Raw genomic sequence first — 15293 nt, forward strand, 5'->3', positions numbered from 1 at the left:
TCACGCATCGATATTTAGTATTGTATGTTCCAGTATGAGTTAGTCAATGCAACTACAGACACGGGCATAACATCTCAGTTGCCAACGTTGGCGGCGCATTGGCTATGTAAGGATTGGTTAATTTGTTTTACGGTACTAATGTCTATGGGCATTGGTGACCAATTACTATAAGGTGAAATTTGTTAGTCTACAATACTATAAAAAAAAATTAAAATGGTGACTGAGAAAAAGGCGGTGAGCTTTGAATTATAAAATACATATTGCAAAGATTTATATATTACGGCTGTAACTATGAATGACTGACTTATTATTTAAGATTTGTTGGAATAAAACATAGTTTAATTATTACTATTACAATCAATTATAACTGAATGTAGTTTGGAAATGTTTTATTCGCACATATATCTTTAAAACTAATACGACGGTAAAAAAATTGATATATAAATCATTTTATAACGCGATCTATAAGCGTACAGTTTTTTTTACTCAATTTCAAAAATAGAACCCTCATTTGCATTCTTATTTCTGTGCTGAATGACAACTGACACGATAGTATTTCAACTATTTATAATTTAATCTGTAGCTTAAGAATAGTTACAAGTTCATTGCACTCCAATAATAGTTTAAATAAGAGAATTAAAAACGTATTACTATACTACAGAAGCAAACACCTTGCCCCGGGAAAGTTGTATTGAGTTTGCAGAGTCGAGAACTTAGTGTTATAACTTGATATTTATTTCTCTTGTTTATAAAAAATATAAATATTGGACAGCAACATATACATTACTCTGATCCCAATGTAAGTAGCTAAAGCACTTGTGTTATGGAAAATCAGAAGTAACGACGGTACCACATACACCCACGACAACATACCTAAGACAACATAGAAAACTAATGTACTTTTTCTACATCGACTCGGCCGGGAATCGAACCCGGAACCTCGGAGTGGCGTACCCATGAAAGCTGATGTACACACTACTCGACCACGGAGAAAAATATGTTTGAATATATTGTCATTAATAAAATGCGACTATTCAAAAACCTCTATGCATAATCATATTTTATAATTATTTTAATTACATAATTATGTTTAAAACGAAAATTGTAGACGTATCATTAATATAGTGATCAAAGAAATGTTTCCGAATAAACTTCTCAAACAATAGTGTTGTGACAGACCAGTTTCCTGTTTCTATCGATGACTGTCTATTTCCACACTCAATACTGGCGCTGTGCCAGACTTTGTTAATATGAAAACTATCCAGTTATTATTCGGCTTGATCTAGTAACGTTGAGATGAAAATATTGAATCCTGATTGATATAAATATTAAATATAGTTTATATTCATATATATCACAATAATATCTAACACAACGAACGTTTTAGATCATTCAATATTAAAAATATATTGCTAGAGAAATTATACCAAACAAACCAAAAAAAAAACATTTTTATGAACGTATATTTATTTGAAGAAGACACTTAAAACTTATTTTTAGTGTTTAAAGTTCGTCAGATCTCAAACGCTTGTAATTTTACTATCACGAAATATTGCCGACTGTATTTTTATCGTTTACTTTGCATTTGAGTTTTTAGGTCGCGTTGTAAATGTAGATCAGATTTTAGTAAAAAAACGTATCATTAAAAATATACGCCAATGGTTTCAGATATTTCAAGTACTGTAATAAATGTTAAGTATTTTATTTAATGTTTGTGTAAAGTGCTCCGAAAGTAAATATAAATTTTTACGTCGACGAGTGGCGATATTTAAAACATTGCGAAAGTATTTGATAGGTGTGATTCTTTTGAATTGAACTTGATTTTTTCCTGGCGCAACTTGAATAAGACATGCTTGACGTCAATGATTACTGCTCCACTCCTTACGTACGTACAAGAAAGTTGATTAAACAATTAACTTAAAAACCAAGCCATCTAATGTCAAAATAACAATACAAATCAGACTGATAATTCATGACAGAACCTAATTGGCCTATTGGATAATACGGGCATTCTTAACGAACATCACGGGCTCAAAACCTATCAAACAGTTTATGTGTTTAAGGACTAACCAAGTGGACTACACTTGGTGATAGAGCTTTGTGCTAACCCATCTGGATGTATACCACCCCCTCATCATCTATTTTTCCACCAAACAGCAATACTTAATATTGTTGTGTTCCGGTTTGAAGGGTAAGCCAGTGTAACTACAGGCACAAGTCTGTTCTCCATTCTATTTAAAAAAAAGTAAGTCGTTTTAGAATTTCGATTGTAATTTGTATTTGCAATAGTACTAGCAAAAAAGTATTCAGAAATTCGCTCTATAAATTTAAAAACACGAACAACAACATCTTATCGTGAATATTTAAATTTAAATAAAAAAGGAACACAGCTCGTGATTTCATTCAAATCTAAACAAATCAAAATATACTTTATTTAAGTACTTTTGAATCGTAATTTTAAAGAACTATATTAAACGTAAAACCACTACTACCAACTTCCAATATTTGAAGTTGTAAAAGAGTAACTACTGAGTTTCTTGCCGGTTTTTCTAGGTAGAATCTACATTAGTTGTTATGAACAACAAAGCTTAGAATTAAGTGTTCGAGGAAATAATATTTGGTAAAGACTCTAACAATAATAATCGGTGTACTAGTTAATTTAGATAAAGTGCTAATTGTATTAACATAAGACTAAAATAAATTTCTAAAGTTTATATGAATATATTATAAAGAAAACAAATAGGATTTCCTCTTATTTAAAATACACCAATCATAAATATCTATGGAAGTCGAAGACTGCCACTAGACGTGGTATTTTTAGCATCTCCTGTGACGAGACGCACAAACGAATACGGATATTTTCTGAACGTATACGATCAACGCTCTCTTAAATACAGTGTGTACTTATAAATAATATAAAAAAGCAATAAGACGTTATATTTTCTAATTAAAAAACTGTATGGATAATCCATACAGTTTTTTATATTATATGAATATTTAATGACATTCAAAGTAGCTTAGAATCATGGTGTATATAAAATACGAGTGTAATTTATTTTTTAATTGAATATATTTCCTTACCATAAATTCTCGACCACTGAGCTGGCGGCCTCCAGTCGGGATAATGTTTCGGAAATTTTTCTCTCGTCCAGTAAGTATGTAAAACCATCCGATAAACGGTCATTTTGTCAGGGTTGCATGAATCCGTGTCAGTCGCCGGCAGAGCTGCCGCGACAAGCGGAAGCAACATCAACACCAACCAAGCCATTATGTCGATAATCGATAAACACTACACTGTCCAACACTAGGTATCCACAGTCATAGTGCTATTACACACGCTCGGCTTTTAATCTGAAACAATAAAAAAACTATTTTAGTATTCATAGAAATCATATCATTTTAATCTAGCGTGGTGTAGTAATTTTATTCAATCTTCAAAAGAAAAACGCCTTCACTTCAGCGCCAAATGAAATGAAACGATATTTGTAATTAAATAAAAATAGCGTAACTATTTACTATTAAAATATGATCGTATTGAAAGCTGCGAATGAGGCCGTAAGTCAAACATTCTATGACGTTCATGGGGTCAACGATCCTTGTCTAATTTAGTCCCTTTGAGGTGCAAAATCGTTTGAATCAACAGTGTCAGCTGAAGCTCATCCAAGTCGGTGAAGTATATCTCTCTGTCGGAAGTTAAAATTAAACGTCTTACATTTCAATAAGGTTTCAGAATAAGACATTTTAATTGGGAATCGTTCTATATTGATATCGGTCTTAAAGCGGCGATTTTATTTATGTAAATGAGCTTCTTCAGAACTCTCGAAATAAAACAGTTACACAATCATGTTATGTTTTTGTTTCGAAGAATATTTAATATATTGTTATCTATTCAATATACTCCGATACAATATATTTACCAATACTATTTATGGATATACATATATGCTTATTTGACATCTTAACTATAAAGATTTTTTGAAGGAGGAAATACGGACACTGTTGAGCACATTTTAAATATTGGTCTTGTCTAAGTCATTAATAATTAACAGATTAGAAATAATTTTTTTAACAAAGTCAAATGTAATGTCATTTAGGATTTAATGAAACGAATATGTCTATTTTGGATTGCTCTCGTTTATATGATACTGGATGAAAACCCGGCTTCGCTCGGACTAACTAGGTTTGGGTTTGAGTTTGAGTTATTATATATTTAATAACTGCACGAAATTATTATTAGGAACAAACTTTCTTAATGCACCCGTAAACTTCAAACATGGCCGCCAATTGATCTTATATATCGATTATATTAATTTTGCGGATATATTATGTATGTATACAGTATGTTGTCGACCAAAACATCATTATTTTTTAGAAGATCTATAAGGTTTCGATCGGGTCTAACGTAGACGTGACACTATATTATTAATAAGTACAAACCATAATGTAAGTAGTGTTGAAAATCAGAACATAATATAAAGCAAAAAAGCAGTTATTTCTTGATCATTATGTTTTTATAAACAAAAAATGAATTTAAAATAATAATTATATATTTTGTTTTGATATAACGTAAATATACTTTTCATATTAAATAATAGCGAGATTTTATTGGTATATTTCACCACAAAAACTCATCATTTTCATAACAAATATTTTTAAATATTGTGATATTTGAATTGGTCTATAAGTCAAACAAATTATTTTTCAATGCAATTGAATGTATGAATGTTAATGAATGAATGAACGGGTAGTGATTGTAAATATATTAAGAATTTAATGTAGGTATAAATTTATGTTTTTCATATCGCCACAGCTCGTATGTAAATGTAAATAAATTAATACCGAAACGCCATACCTGTGTATAGTATATTTAGCTAGGTATAGATGTGTACTTAGTCACTACTGCCCATAGACATTGGTACCTGTTGTTACACTGGCTCACTCAGGGAAAATGGTTCACCTGATCGTAAGAGTTCACATCTGCCAATAGTAATTGATACCGTAAGAAAAATTAACCATTTTTGATATCACCAATGTGCCACAAACTTCTGAAACTAAGATGTTTTGCTCCTTATGCCTGTAGTTACACTGGCTTACTCACCCTTAAAACGGGAACACAACAATACTAAGTATTGTTGTATGGCCCTATCACCAAGTGGAAGAAGCAATTAAAAATAAAACAAAATAACAATACTAAAATATATTTCCTACTAAGTTCCTTATCAAGTAGGTCGAAGTTGGAAATAATCGGAACTTAAAACTTCTCAAAACAAACCCTCATTGTGTAGCCGCGAGCTATAAAGTGCCGAATGTTACGAGTTAATTCACATTTACCAATAAATACATTTAAAGCTCACGTTAAAAGGGTACTTATAGATATGTCATATTACACTATACAAGATTAAATAGATAAAAGTGAAAACGGAATACATTCGTAGATTTCCACGGAGAATACATCATTTAAATATTATTTATGATGATTATATGTATATGTTTGATAAAAGGGTAACTATCAAGTGTTTGGCCGGTCCTTCTCGGTAGAATCTACTATCTAAACCTTTTGTAATATTGTTCAATGATCATTTCAATACCATTTATGAGCCTACTTGAATAAAATAATAAGTTACATTTGCTATTGAACTAAAGGAGGCGAATTCGTTTTTCCAGTAATACAATGAAAATAATGTATTATAATAGCAATTTAAGTTGACCTATTATTTTAGTATATAGGTCACTAAAAATATGACTTGTATATTTGATTTCATATGAATATATGTATTTTAGTAATAAAAATATAATTGAAATATATTTACAATAATACAATCAACGTTAACCAAACAAGCGATCTTATCAACTTGTTTTTTATCTAAATGATATGGCGAACACATTGCGTACAGGCGCTAGCACAAATTGAAAATAGTAAACACTATTTGTAATTGGTCAAAAAACGAATATATTATTGTTTCTGTTGTTGGTCGAGCATCAGAAAGTAAAGGTCAATGTACGCTGCAATACTATACAGCTGATAAAGTGTTGGATAAAATATAAATATATAAAGTAGTTCATAGGTGTCTTTGTAAACGTTTTGTTGCGGACTGCCTTCATAAACGTGTGAGTTGTTTTGGTTTTCTGCCGGTAGTGGCGTTGATCGTTTTTTGTTAGTATAAATGTAATGTCACTTGTGAGCAAATATAAATCGGGTTATTAAGAAATCTGTGCATACATACATACATCTGTACATGTACGTACGTACAATAAAAATGTATATAATATATATTTTCCGAAATCACTATAATTATTGCACAGTTTTAATGATCGAAATTATTTATCATACTATAACCTCTTCCCTTTTTTGACGTTTAACGAAATGAATATTTAAATTACAGATTGAACAAACTTTCATCTCTACATGGGTAAGGTGTATTTTGTGTGTATAAAAAATAATCTTTTCTACATATCAAGATGCACGAACGAAGTCGTAGCACAAACTTGCCCTAATTAATCGCTTGCCAGACACACTGTTACTACTTTATAAGTATAAACTGCGACCCTTAGGAAACTGGAATGCGTCATAAATTATCCGGTCCGTACTCGTGCCTGTCCCTGAAAGGCCGATGGACAGATTGTCGTTTTTATGTAAATAATATTCCACTCCACAAAATACTTGATTTACTTAAAATATTTTGTTATTAAATGGGGTTAATTTTGGCAGATCAATCGATTCGATTGAAATTTTTCATTAATTACTATTAAATGATTAAATGTATTTTATTTATTAAATATATGTTACTTTGTAAAGTACTATACCAGTATCAATGTAGTTTATAGTTCGGAGCAACAACACAGAGTAGCGTGACAGTCTTTACCTACGAACAATTGGTTGCCCCCATGTCATCGACAACCCATGAAGAAAAACGCAACTTGCGAATATTCATTCGTCTCTTTCTTCTTCTTAAGCACATAAGCACAAAGTGTAGCATTGCCTTCCGGCGTCTGTTTCCTGAGCATTATAATCTGACTGCCCTCAACTACATCAATACCTACTACCAGATCTCATTGTGTTACAGCACTAATATAAAGTCCATAAAAAGTATGATTTACTGATGACATTTTTTTATTAATAAAATAATATAAGATAATCTGTGTAACCAAAATCCAAAGATTATATTTATATCAGTTTACATTTACATTAACAGCCTGTAATTTCCCACTGCTGGGCTAAGGCCTCGTCTCCCTTTGAGGAGAAGGTTTTGGAGCATATTCCACCACGCTGCTCCAATGCAGGTTGGTGGAATACACATGTGGCAGAATTTCGTTGAAATAAGACACATGCAGGATCTCACGATGTTTTCTTTCACCGCCGAGCACGAGATGAATTATAAACACCAATTAAGCACATGAAAATTCAGTGATGCTTGCCTGAGTTTGAACCCGAAATGGTCGGTTAAGATGCACGCGTTCTAACCACTGGGCCGTCTCGGCTCTTTATACCAGTACTTCAACATTATCATCACTTTTAGATTTTTCCGCGCTACATAACTTATTTTCGTGAGCATATTTTTTAATTGAATTGTAATATGTTCGTACACGAGCGAAACGACGTATCTTTTTGTAAATGCGTTAAAATTACCACGCACACAAACACTGACAGGAATTTGCATTTGCTTTTGACTTTGTAGTCGCTATAATGTTCTGTGCGATCATCAATTTTTAGGTGGACCTGAATTTTGTTTTATAATCGCCGTCTTCAAATATCAAATTAAAAGTTGTAATTTTATTGTTTGTCATATTTTTATTACAAGAGAGTATTTCGGTGAATATATCATAACTAATTTCAAAGAGTTAATACTTTATAACAAATAAAATATATTTTATGAGTTTCTAAATAATCACATACGGTGGAATATAAATATCAACGTGAGGATACCTGCAGAGGTTATATATGCTCTAGTACATATATGGCATCACAGTCGTAAAATTTTGGAAAAATTTTAAAGACTTTAATAAATTATTAATTCCCTAACATCATAACAAATCTTATAAGAAACTTATAAGTAAACACGTACAACTATTTAAAACACCAACTTGCATGTTACAGTGAATAGCCTGAAATACTTTAGTCCTTTATATTTCTTCCGAAGTATCGTGTTAAGTAACAATTTCACAAAAACAATTTTCACCTAAACACGTGTTCAACATTTTAACAAATTAATAAACTTATAAATAATCACATAGTTTGACAGTCGAGATATTCAACGATTTTAATTTGAAAAACAATGTGCAATACTAGCTTTTCCCCATGACTTAGCCTACGTCTCTTGTAATTTGTCACGGAGTTTTTATTTCGTCTTCATCGACGATATTTTATAGAACGAATTCTTAAGCATTTTCAATATAAATAATATTAGTCTACCATAAAATATAGACTATTTATTTTTGGGTTTTTTTTTTATTTGAAACAACTATTTCGTGCCTCGGGGGTAAAACCATTCAGTCTTATGCCGTTACGGCAAACGTCATGACGTTCTCTGATACCGTCATGCCTTATCTCCGTCGGCGTTCTTTAAACTCCCTTGAGTGTGATTGACGCATATATTATTAACTATTCAGTAAATTTTAATATCAAACAAATAATATCGCAAACTTGATAATAAAATAAAATTCACATCTTTAAGATCATAAATCATCCAAACTGAGGAAATAATATCATTATAATCTGCCGTCAAAAGTCTGCCCTTGACAAGTATGATGTGTATTTAACTTAAACAATATTCTCAATTCATCTTATATTAATGCATGCAATGACTTAAATCCTTCCTTGGAGTTAAAGCTTGCTATATTCTTGTAGTTTGCCCGTGAAAAAACAACAAACGGACAGACAGACATACAGAGTTACTTTCGCGTTTATAATATTAGTATTTATCGGGTATAACTTCTTGTTAATATCCTGATAAAAAAAAAAACAGTGTTATATGATATAGTAAAATTTAATTTATAAAGTTGATTTTAGTAAATTAACCATTAATTTCGTGTATAATGCGGTCGCTTAAACACGCAGTAATTAATTATTAATTAATAATCCGGGTAGTGTGGTGAGAGTTCAAATATTTTTATTATTATGGGTAAAAATTTATAATTAAACGTTATTATGATAATGATTATCTTCTTTTGGCGACTTTGGCCACGGTGGCCTTGCTAACCTCAAACTGTCTAAAAGACTTTAAAGCGCACAAGTCTAAGGATGCAAACACAGACGCACTCCTTTAAGTTTATTACTTACTAGCTGTACCCGCGACTTCGTTAGCGTTTGAATTTAACAAAAAAGTTATTATGTAGTCTAAGTTACTCCTTATTAAATCAGCTATCTGCCCGTGAAAGTCCCGTCAAAATCGGTCTAGCCGTTCCAGAGATTAGCCGGAACAGACAGACAGGCAGACAAAATTGAAAAAATAAGTTAATTTGGTATATGTACCATGTATACATACATATGCATTTAGTAAAAAGCGGTTATTTTAATATTACAAACAGACACTCCAATTTTATTATATTTAAATATAATAATATAACTAGAGAGAGTTCAGGGACAACACATGAAAGTCTAAAGATGCTTTTCCAAGCCTATGCCTGAAAAATCATCGTTTTATTGGGATGATCCGGGATGCAAAGCTTGACCTCGGAGGCTGCAGCCTTATAATCAAGCAACTAGACGAAGGAAGCAACTGATCTTTGATATAAAGTGCATATTAACTCATATACGTAAGTGAACATGCATATTAAAAAAATGTAAAAATCTAGCTCCATGCAGCTTTGCTCGGAGCAACGAGTTTTACCATATTTTGAATGAGCTTTATAATATAATTAAAAAGAAAGTAAGTTTAACATATATCGTATTTTCAATCCTACCAAGATAATGGAGTTAAATATTTGACGTTCAAAACTCTAGTATTTCTTTCACGATTCGTAGTAATATTCTATGTTGAGTAAAAATTTTGGCTTGACTATACTATACGCCAGTTTAATGTTTATATGTATTGTCACCAACTATTTACATCAAAGATTTTAACTTCAAATCAAATCAATTTTATTCAAGTAAACTTCACAACGAAGCGTTTTTGAATCGTCAATATTAAAATACTACCACCGTTTCGGAAAGCAGCCTCCAGCGAGAAGAAACGGCAAGAAACTCGCATAGTTGCTCTTTTCAAATAAACAGATTTACCATTTTTTACAATAATTAGTGTCCTGTGATGGAACCCGAGCCTAAATCCAGGCCTTTTTTTCTAAAAAGTACTCATTTAATGAATAATAAGACTTATTTATCAATTTAGTCTTAATAAACTTTTTAAATTTCGTAAATGGTAAATTGGTTACATTTCCCGGTATCTTATTATATATGCGTATACCATTGCCCAAAAACGTTCTCTGTACCGTATGCAAACGGAAAGTAGGGGTTACAAGTTTATTCTTATTTCTTGTATTAATAGTATGTATATCAGCTTTTATGGAATACTTTTGTATATTCTTCTGTATAAACATTATATTATCATAAATATATTGTGAAGCAGCCATGAATACACCTATTTCTTTAAATTTTTCGCGTAATGATGTCCTAGAGCTAATTTTGTAAATAGTTCGGATAGCTCTTTTCTGCAGAATAAATACTATTTCAATATCTGCTGCATTACCCCATAACAACATTCCATATGGCATAAGACTGTGAAAATTACTAAAATAAACTAGTCTAGCAGTACTTATCCGTCTGTGAGTTTTCTTATTGTCTATAAGACTTGGTAGTACGGCTTTGTGCATGTTGGCGTATTGTTGTATTCGAGTTTGAAGTTTAAGTAGACCAGTGTAACTACAAGCACAAGGGATATAATATTAACATCTTAAATCAAAAGGTTGGTGGCGCATTGGCGATGTAATTAATGGTGTCTTAATATTGGCGATGTAATTAATGGTTTATGTTATGTTAGACTTTGGGCGGTGATGACCAGTTCCCATATGTTGGCCTATTTTACAATCTGCCTATCTATACACTAAAAGAAATAAAAACCAATAACAGGATACATTTTCAAACTAACGATGAATGGTAACAAGAATATTAACATCATTTCTCCGTTGAATCGCAATTTTCTTGGAAATATGAACTAGCCGACGTCACCAGTGGAGGCAATAAGATGAAGTGTTACATCTTTTAGATTTTGTTTCACTCTACAACTAATACAAGATTAAGTGTTACAACTGCGAATTGCACAAGAGATATAATTTGGAATTAGAAACGAATATTTGAGGCGTTTAGTGGTTTTTTCTTAGACATATTTGGCATATGATTTATATGTCCAATATGTCTAAGAGAAAATATTTATCTACTCTTAAAACAATTTTATTACAATGAAAATACGAACTGGTGTTATTTCATTAACATATGGTCAGACATTCATCATCCAAATGGAGTTGGATGAAATTATATTGGATTCAATATTATGTTTGGAGAATATTCACTTTATGAAAAACAAACCGTTGATGAACATAGTAGCTTCACAGATTAGCTATTATAAAAAAAAAAGAAAACTAGTAGTAGTAGTAACTAACGAAAATGGGAAATTTGTTAAAATTTCAAAAATGGAATCTGTTTCGAATTCGAGAATAGAACACTAACTATAGATGCCTTACGTTGATAAGCTATTTTAATGTGAGAATCCATTAAATGTTATAATTATTATAGGAAATGTTTCAAATTACTTTCTGACATTTCACGTCAATGATCTGCGGTGAAGTTCGAGTTTATTTTCACAGAACAGCTTGAATGAAAAGTTAAAATATGACCCATATCACCTTGTGTCGTTTCAATTTCCCCTAAATCCTGAGTATGCGCGTATATAGGCAATCGCTACTCAATACGTTTTACGCGGGAACAATTCAATTACTCAAGGGCCAGGAACGAGAGCGATCGTGACACGAATGCTCGTACAGAGCTATCACGCGTAACATTATTAATCAAATTTTCCTTGTTACTATATTAATGTCATTCATTTTGAGTAAAGTGAGTTATGACCTCCGTGGTCGAGTAGTGTGTTCACCGGTTTTCATGGGTACGCCACTTCGAGGTCCTGGGGTCGATTCCTGGCCGAGTCGATATAGAAAAAGTTCATTAGTTTTCTATGTTATTTTGGGTCTGAGTGTTGCCGGTGTTGTAGTACCGTCGTTACTACTGATTTTCCCTAATAAGTGCTTTAGCTACTTACATTGGGATCAGAGTAATGTATGTGATGTTGTCCAATATTTATTAAAAAAATAAATAATATACATTTAATTATACACAATAATATATATAATATAATTCTTTACTTGGTAGTAGGGCTTTGTGCAAGCCCACCTGGGTATAGGTATCAATCACTAATCACGTATTCTACCGTCAAAGAGTAATAGATAGTGTTTATTGTTTGTTGATTGAAGATACAGTAGCAATTGTTGTGTTCCGGTTTCAAGGGTGAGTGAGCCAGTTTAACTAGAACCATAAAGGACATAAGATCTTAGCTCCCACGATTGTCGGTGCATTGGTGATATAAAAAATGTTGAATATTTCTTAGAGCGCTAATGTATATTTTGGTGGTGTGGTGGTGACCACTTACACTTACACATACACATCAGGTAGCTCATTTGCCCGTCTACCTAAAGTGTAAGAAGTAATATAAACGGAGACTATAAATAAAAATCTTTTAATATATAGGAATAGACCTATATAACTACAGGTAATACCTACAAAATACTTAATAACATCATAAATACTTCATAAGAAATAAATACGAGATGTAGATGATAAGTGGATAACATGAGAGGCATCAAGTTCGTCTTATAAGGCTTATAACGAAGAACAATAATATAATTACTAGCTAATTCCAGGCTTGCGTTGTGCTGCCTCTATTAAGCAATTATCTTATATGACTTATCTGTTAACTAATCTACATTGGTAGACTAGAAACATTCACGCAACCGCCAACAATAAATGCATAAATAATTATGAATCAAACATATTATATTTGATGGTTTTATCATAAATTAAATATAGTAAAACCGTATTATTTACTTGGTACTTGGTAGGCCCGTCAGGGTACCCAATCATTATATTTTATAGTCTACCCCCAAACAGCAAAACTTATTATTAGGTACTGTATTTCGGTTTGAATGGTGAGTGAACCTGTGTTACTTGGCACAAGGCAAAAAAACTAATTTCCAAGGTTAGTGGCGCATTGGCAATGTAAGGAATTTGTCCATGGACTGTGTTAACAGCTTACCATCAGGTGGCTCGCATGACCGTATACCTACCTATACTATAAAAATGGTAGTTAAGCGATCGATTTCGCCCACAGTCATTACCGCTGTAAGAATTAATTATTTATAATCGATTTTGCAATCGATTGCGTACGCTCGTAATGGTACGGGGTGGCACTGAAGTTACTTACCCTGTAATGTATTTTGTAGGATTGAGTAACTACTGAATTTCTTGTCGGTTCTTCTCGGTAGAATCTACTTTCGGAATCGGTGATGGCTTTACAATTAATTTAAACCTGTAAGATGAATATTCAAAAGAGCTGTTATGGGCCTACTTGAACATTGGATTTTAAGATTTTGATTTGAAATGGTTTCTACAACAAAATTTTGCGGAAAAATTCAATATAAACAGCTAGACAAATATTATTCTTGACCGGCAGATTTTTCAGTACTCATTAAATTATAATTTACTAAATATTGTATATTCATGTTTTTATGTAAAGAAATTTAATTGGCAAAGCTATATAAAACTAAAAATCGTCTTTAATAAAAATTTAAATTATAAAATTATATTTTGATTCGTTAATGAATACAAATGGACATCAATATTCTATTGTAGGTTTATTTTCCATAGAAGGACAAATAATATTTTTTAATGAGATGAGTGTCGCTGGGAATCACCTTCAGGTATCATTCCATTGTTTTTATTACGAATATTTCTAACGCCGGTCACGTTCGGTCTCTACAATACCCGATGGGAAAAATGACAGCTGACGCAGGTCAATTTTGCTGTATATCATTTATTTTTGTATTCAAGTATAAGAAAGATATGTTAAGGGGGGTCTCAGTAATGTGCTATCTCAGTAATACACTACGTGTGAAAGTTTAATGTGTGTGTGCGTGTGTTACATTCGTATTATTTATAAAACCACATACATATAATAATTATTGTAATAAATAATAAAAATTCGCATATTTTTTACAGTGACAGCAATGATTTATTCCATGAAGTTAATCATTATAATTTTTTTTTTGATATCGGTTTGAATAAAATGCTATTAAAGATCAAATCAAACGAAAGAGGAAACAAATATTTTTTATTGTTAATATTATTTTTACGCTTGTCATAAAACTCAATTTTTATTTATAGGTTACAGTAAATTCTTCTGTTCCTAAGGGATTTCATGACTCCTAGAATAGTAATACGCTGACCTAGCAATACATTACAGAAATAATCGCAAAGAACTTCTAGAAATGATTGACACATAACTGGGTGGTACCGACTTAAGTACCTACCTAAGTACAAAGTATATTTACGCATTGGAGATATAAGGAATGATTAAAATTTCTTTCGCTGCCAATGTCTATGGGCAGTGGTGACCTTCAGGTGGCTCATTTGTCAAAAAAAAGATTGTAGTCATAAAAATAGTGTTTTATTGTTAACTTACACAGTTAAATAAAATTTTTTTTTTAGCATTAGCAGCCTGTAAATTTCCCACTGCTGGGCGAAAGGCCTCCTCTCCCTTTGAGGAGAAGGTTTTTGGAGCATATTCCACCACGCTGCTCCAATGCGGGTTGGCGGAATACACATGTGGCTGAATTTCGTTGAAATTAGACACATGCAGGTTTCCTCACGATGTTTTCCTTCACCGCCGAGCACGAGATGAATTATAAACACAAATTAAGCACATGAAAATTCAGTGGTGCCTGCCTGGGTTTGAACCCGAAATCATCGGTTAAGATGCACGCGTTCTAACCACTGGGCCATCTCGACTCATAATATAAATATAATAATATTTATTGCATATATAAGCTTATTAATATCTCAAAAACTTTTCAAATATCGTTGAATTCAAAGTGAATACAAATATATTTTGAAAAGCTAGAACCGATTTAAAAATCGAATTTCAATACATTTCAAAGAGAGAAAGCGACACGAATTACTTTATAGCAATTGTAAAAAAAAAAACACCAATTAAAGCCGTCGCATTGAAAATGTTTTTTAACTTTACAATTTGCGC

At 31.9% G+C, this 15293-nt stretch overlaps 1 protein-coding gene across 2 annotated transcripts in view; it reads right to left on the reverse strand.

Moving 5' to 3' along the window:
* Window positions 1–15293, reverse strand: part of LOC113400865 (spondin-2) — a 58984-nt gene that overhangs the window by 20031 nt on the left and 23660 nt on the right. Inside the window, exon 2 of one of the 2 annotated variants that reach the window (XM_026640539.2) lies at window positions 3082–3351. In XM_026640539.2, the coding sequence (XP_026496324.1) occupies window positions 3082–3268 (187 nt within the window). In that variant the 5' untranslated portion in view covers window positions 3269–3351. The remainder of the gene's footprint in view (window positions 1–3081; window positions 3352–15293) is intronic. The other variant, XM_064216245.1, reaches the window with a different exon arrangement.

This window comes from Vanessa tameamea, chromosome 11 (assembly GCF_037043105.1).
Source record: "Vanessa tameamea isolate UH-Manoa-2023 chromosome 11, ilVanTame1 primary haplotype, whole genome shotgun sequence".
Lineage (NCBI taxonomy): Eukaryota > Metazoa > Arthropoda > Insecta > Lepidoptera > Nymphalidae > Vanessa > Vanessa tameamea.